Source organism: Rhineura floridana, chromosome 10 (genome assembly GCF_030035675.1).
Source record: "Rhineura floridana isolate rRhiFlo1 chromosome 10, rRhiFlo1.hap2, whole genome shotgun sequence".
Lineage (NCBI taxonomy): Eukaryota > Metazoa > Chordata > Lepidosauria > Squamata > Rhineuridae > Rhineura > Rhineura floridana.
Window position 1 is genome coordinate 29,489,769 of NC_084489.1, and position 6,381 is coordinate 29,496,149.

The 6,381-nt window shown below is 46.1% G+C and overlaps 1 protein-coding gene across 3 annotated transcripts in view; it reads right to left on the bottom strand.

Annotated features, from left to right (window-relative positions):
- Positions 1 to 6,112, bottom strand: part of LRRC3B (leucine rich repeat containing 3B) — a 64,221-nt gene extending 58,109 nt beyond the window's left edge. Inside the window, exons 1-2 of one of the 3 annotated variants that reach the window (XM_061586076.1) lie at positions 5,950 to 6,110; positions 3,914 to 4,424 (exon numbers count right to left, since the gene is read on the bottom strand). Coding sequence is in view for 1 of the 3 variants with exons in the window: in XM_061586078.1 (XP_061442062.1) it covers positions 5,950 to 5,992 (43 nt within the window). In the remaining 2 variants the exon portion in view is untranslated. Of the gene's footprint in view, positions 1 to 3,913; positions 4,425 to 5,949 lie in introns of all 3 variants that reach the window. The other 2 variants (XM_061586077.1, XM_061586078.1) reach the window with 2 other exon arrangements.
- Between the last annotated feature and the right edge of the window lie 269 nt (positions 6,113 to 6,381).

Sequence of the window (6,381 nt, forward strand, 5' to 3'; positions counted from 1 at the left end):
ACACCAGCTGCACAAAGCTCAATTTATAATGCCCAAGAAGGAACAGCTGTCTGCTAGGGCATAAATATGATCAGATTGGAACTATAATTTGCCATTTTCATTTCTCCATTAAAACAGCCCTATTCAGACACTCTAAATCCATCCCAGAGTGAGGAGGAGCATGCTAGCTCTACCCCCAACACCTCCCTGAGTTGGAGGGAAATTTCTGCAGCAGGAAGCCTAGTCAGTGGGAACTGGGAGCCTGGAGTGATTTTTAGAACTCTAAAAGATCTATGTGGTTACTGTGTTAACTGCTCCCCAGGCATATTCCATTAGGTGAACGCAAATGTCTGTTTCCTCATCAGATTAAACCAAATTACTTTTTATTAACAAAGCAGTTTAAAAGCCTTGCCCAAGCTTTCAAGACACATTTGCTAATTGCAATACTTTGGAAATTTGTCTTACATGGTTTATACTTGCTAGAACTTCTAGAAACTTCACTGAATAGCTGATTTGAAAATATTCTGTACAGCCTCTACCATTTTAAAAATGCATATTAACATTTTTCCCCCAACCTTTCTTTTTATAGGGAAAACCCCAGAAGTCCAGTGAAATCTGTAGAAAGATTTTGATTAGTCTAGTCTGTTGTTGTTATATGCCTTCAAGGCAAATACAACTTATGGTGAACCTATGAATCAGAGACCTCCAGTAGCATCTGTTATAAACCACCCTGTTCAGATCTTGTAAGTTCAAGTCTGTGGCTTCCTTTATGTAATCAACCCATCTCTTGTTTGGTCTTCCTCTTTTTCTACTCCATTCCGTTTTTCCCAGCATCATTGTCTTTTCTAGTGAATCATGTCTTCTCATTATGTGTCCAAAGTATGATAGCCTCAGGACCAATGAAATCAGAAAAGGGATGGACAAATATTTCAAAAGTGGCATTTAATACCTCTAGAAAGTTAGTTCTCCCCTTTCCCCATAATGTAGCACACCACTACCACCACCACTTCCTACTAACCAAGGGTATGATCCAACTAAAGTTTCTGAGCTCAATTCAAGGTGCTGGTTTTGACCTAAAAAGCCTTACATGGCTTGGGACCACAATACCTGATGGAACGCCTCTCCTGATACAAACCCACCCGTACACTACGTTCAAGATCAAAGGCCCTCCTCCGGGTGCCTACTCCAAGGGAAGCTCGGAGGGTGGCAACAAGGGAGAGGGCCTTCTCAGTGGTGGCCCCCAAATTATGGAATGATCTGCCTGACAAGACAAGCCTGGCGCCAACACTGTTATCTTTTCGGCACCAGGTCAAGACTTTCCTCTTCTCCCAGGCATTTTAGTATGTGTTTTAAATTGTTTTTTTATTGTTTTAAATTTTAAAATTGTGTTTTAAATTGTTTTTAAAATATGTGTTTTAAATTGTATATTTGTTTTAATGTTTTTGATTGCTGTAAACCGCCCAGAGAGCTTTGGCTATGGGGCGGTATACAAGTGCAATAAATAAATAAATAAATAAATTTTCTAAATGTACACCAGTGTGCTTGCTTGTTCATACCAAGCCAAAGTCTAGCTTAGTGCTACATATAAACTGAGCCTCTGAAATACATCCTCCTTTCTTTGGTCAGATAACTAAACCCATCAAAGCCAAGGAATGTCCCCCATAAATAAGGCAAACCACAGTTTGCAGACAAACCACATTAAGTATTACTTAGTATGTTATCTCTTTTAGCCTCAAATGGAAACATGATCATCTTTAATTTCTCAGTACAGTTTCTAATATTTTGCCTTCAGATGAGAAAGTATTGAAATGTTCACTTGGCTTCTGTTTGCCTTCAAGTCATTGATGAACTTCTAATAAAGCTTCAGCACTTCCTAAGGGTGTTGACTGAGGACTGTTACCTTGGAATTTGGTGTTGCTGATTGATTATGTGTTTCCGCAATACACCTCGCTTAATAATTTCAGGTTATTCACACGCCATCATGGTGTTTAAATGGAGCAAAGCATTCCCCCACAGTTTGCACAGCACAGATAATGATCCTGTTGTTTATATGGTTGCTTATCCTGAGTTAAAAGAGCAGGAAATCAACTGCTCCTGACTTTGTGATTTCACAGTTCATCTTCCAGTTCATCATCCCTTGAGTGTGTAAACAAACCAAGAGCTGATGTGAATTAATGGCTTGTGATCTGAAGACAAATGATCACATAAACAAACCCACCCTTAAAGACCGTCTTGCTTTCCAAAGTGATTTCAGAAGCTTCCCATCTGAGGGACTTACAGCAATCCTATACAAGTCTACTCAGAATCACATCCCATTTAGTTCAATGGGGTTTACTCTCAGGTAAATGGTCATAGGATAACAACCTTAGCTAGGTTCAATATACATTGACAAGCACAAGAGATATCAACAATCCCAAAGCACAGGTTGGTCTTGAGCCACATCCCCATTTAAAACACTATAAAAAGTACCTCTTGTCCCATCTTCATCTGAATATATGCTTACTTCATCTTGAATCTGAATTCATCATCTGAATATATGCTGATTTCATTTCTTGCAATTAATTCTTTATTTCCATTGCCTTCTCCATCTGGCACAACATGCGACTTACTAGTAATAATGTTTCTCAATATTAAAAAGCTACAATTATTATTTATTGCAATACCATATGGAAAATGTCTCCTGAGAGTTAGAAGTTAGGGCAAGGGGGATTTAGACTGGAGTTGGCTTTTTTTCCCCCTGCTGGAAGTCAAATAGGATATTGCTCATTGACTCCAGAGATCAGAAGGCCTAGATCCAATTTAAATTATGGGTGTCACCCACAGCCTCTTGAGGTCACTGGCAAATCTCCCATTCATATTCATGGATCTGGATTTCAACCTTGATATCATTACTCATTTACGAACAGGTCTTGAATTCTGCAAGCAAAAAAACCCCTAAACTTATTTGCAGCCATTTCTCATTAGTAAATATGATTTGGAGCAACAAGGAATGCAGAGTTGATCCAAACATTCTTCCAATTATTCTGGCACTACTAAACTGGACCTAATACAAAAATATCAGACACTGATACTGTGTTGGGCATGGCAGAAGTATGACAGAGTCAACTTCTAAATCAGATTATATATTCTGGTCTTTGTTACCAACCACAAACTCATTTGCACCTGTTATTTACAGTCAACTAATGGAAATTATAAGCAAAAGTTAAGCATACAAATACTTCTGTATCCTGTCTCAAAAGGATTCTAGTTTACCTTGCAAGACACATAGACGTTGCAATATCATCAGAATTTGTTCTGTCTCAACTTTTCATTTTAATGTTCTTCTCTTGGGGAATCATTATCCAGAGCAGTTTCCTCCATAAGAATATACGTTTACTTATAATATAGTCGGATTTCCACTACCTCTTGTGTGACATTTTGCATTTTATTTTATTTTGCCCTACCCCTTATGTAGTTAGCCAGTTTCCCTCCTCCTGCGAGTCAGGCAAACACTGGGCCAATTCAAACATTTTATTTGGTATAGTTATTTTCTAACCACCTCAAAATATTGTGTGTGAACATAATCTATACACAAACGTTTTCAAAGGGTGTGGGATTTCAGACCACATACATAGTAATTCATACACTGATGCACACACACCGCCAGGTCTCTCTTGCTGAGAACCTCTACTATGCACAGCCATGAAATTTCTCTTCTAAGCGCCACATTTTAAGGTCAGGACCAGTGTCCCGATCAGGGCATTTTCCCCTCCCCCCTCCAATCTTTTGCACACAACCTCGAGTCACCAACCAAGGGAAGGGAGTCACCAGGGAAGGAGGTTAGATGAACTGTTCAACGATCAAGAAAAAAAGGGGAAGACCCCACCCCGAGCATGCAACTGAACTTGGGAGAGGGTTCTTGGCTAACGCTGGGCAAGGAGTTGAAGCGCCTTACCAAGTGCAGCGGGGTGACTCAGGAGGAGAGGCAGACGAGGCGCAGGCAGGCATGGAGAGCTGCAGCTTGCGGAACGGAGCCTTTGCGCCTCACCTGGGAGTCGCTGCTGCCGCCGCTACTGCAGCCCGGATCACAGACCCGGCTGCCATTTGTTGCACGCCTTCTCGGGGAAGCCGCAAACGAGGCATTTAGGCAGAGCCTTTGCTCCCAACGATCCCGAGGAGAGTCAGTTTCAGGGGCCGCTCCGTAGCAACAGATCCGGATTAAAGGTTCCTTTTTAAAAATTTCCTCCTCCCCAGCCTTTCAGTGTGGCAAAATCCCAAGGCAACCAGAGGCGCTCCCCGCCGCCACTCGGCTCGGCTGCTCGCTCGCTCGTCGCCTCATGTTGCGCTGCCACAGCCGGCTGGCACGTCCCAATCGCTCTCTCGCACTTCGCTCCTCTCGCCCCCCGAATGCTGATCAGTATTAGCGGCAGCAGCGGCGGCGGCGGCAGCAGAAGCTTGGCGGCGTCCTGCAACCCGGGCGTGGCAAAAAGCAGCGCAAGAGACAAAACACATGAACGACTTCGATTCGCTCTGCGGAGCGGACGCGGTGAGGGGATGGCCTCGATCGCCTCGTTGCTCTACAGGTGCTGCCGCGGAGGAGATCGAGGAGGGGTTTGTATGTTTGGCAGCCCCTCTCCCCACCCACTGGGGCTTTTGTGGTCTGGGGGAGGGGGCACTGCTCTCTCCTGCCCGGAGAGGCGCGCAGGCAACCTCGGTGATCGGGGAGATGTCTTGCTAGGCAGGGCAGACACCCAGGCACTGAGAGTTTCGTTAGACGTGCAGCAGGAGAGTCACGAACTCCAAGCGTCTGGCCTGATCCTCCTTAACCCACCCAAGACTGACCGCCCTGCTCCTGGGAGCGCCCGCACGAAAGCGGGGAGGCCGTTTGTGCATTCAACACCCGCTTCCTAACCGGGCATCTTATCTCTCGATGTCACCTTTCTCCCGAGGAAGGGTTTGCGTTACCGGGCAGCAGCTGGGCGTCTCGTCTCTTCCACCCTGCCCTGCCAATCCACGCCCTGGCGACCTGCCGCTCTCTGTTGCCATATACTCCGGGGTTGCTTCTGATTTACATTCCTCTTACTAAACCGGGCAGCTCAATATTAATTCTAAACATGCTGGAGTATCCCCTTGAAAGCAAAGGGATTTGCCGCCAGAGTTTGGCACCCTACCCGCTCCTGCTTTGATCTGCACCTGCTAAGACAGCTCTTCTGCACCTTCCCAGTTTTCTGCGGGTCCCCCCCCCCAAAAAAAATCTCCTAGTCCTCTTGCGCTTGCAGCCTTTGCTTCTGTCATTCAGGGAACCATGGTCTCCTTTGGCTGAATATCCCAATAGAAAATACTGCATGTTTCCTGTTCTCATTTTAGAATGGAATGGGTTACCAACCACTCATCTGCAATTTCTCTCTCTCTAACTGTTGATCGAGCAGCCTCAATTCCAGTGATGCAGCTTTATCTGTTCACGCGCACTCAGTACGTGCGCAGATCAATTCCCTTCAACCAGTTTTCAGTTGCACGGGAGGGGAAAATATATATATATATATATATATATTAAAGGGGGATTAACTACCGGATGGAAGAGTCCCATTTCGTGCCCCGTGAGCAATCCCTCGGGCATTGGGCCCCAGATCGAATCCACGCACGGATTCGCACACGCGCTGTACCCGAAGCTCCCTCTGTGTTTGCCATTTTTATCAGTGCACACCAACTTTAAAAGATGTGCTCCTGGAGGAGTCAGGGGAGGAACACCTAGGAAACCATGCGATTTAATCCTGCCTGCATAAATTCAATCCAATTGTCTATCTGTGCAAATCCGTCTTGCTCGCCCACCCACCAACAGCACCCTTTCCTCTAGCCTAGTAGACGCCCAGAGCAGGGAGTAAATGAACGCCGAGGGAGCAGAAGAGTTGGGGGGGGGAGAGACGGGTGGAGAGCGCGCCAATTCGCGACAGGAAATGCAACAGGCGGCAGAGGAGACGGCGGCTTGCTTACCTTTGCCCAAGTCTTGTGCCTGCCTGCCTGCCTGCCTCACCATATAAGCAGAAAAGGAGTGGGCGCTTTTTTCGAGAGAGACAAGAGGAGGAGGAAAGAAATGGCTATTTGAGGACTGCCCCCTTTGCTTCGGCCTGCTGAAGGCAGACTGCCTTTGAGCGACTGAAAGCCTAGTCCCGCTCGGAGGGAGGACTGGCCAGGGGTTAAAGAGTTTTGCCCCTCACATCCCTCCCTTCGTGCGGCGCAGGTGGATAAGAGCGTGCCGAGGGGGGGGCGGAATTAGTGCTGCGCTGGGTTAGAAAGCTTGGGGTGAGGGTGGGGAATTGTGTGTGGGGGGGTCCTGTTCCTGGGAGAACGTCCCTCAGTGCTCCTTCTTAGTGCCAGTGCAGGCACTGCTCCCTCAATCTCAGTCTGCCCTTAGGCAACCTCTCC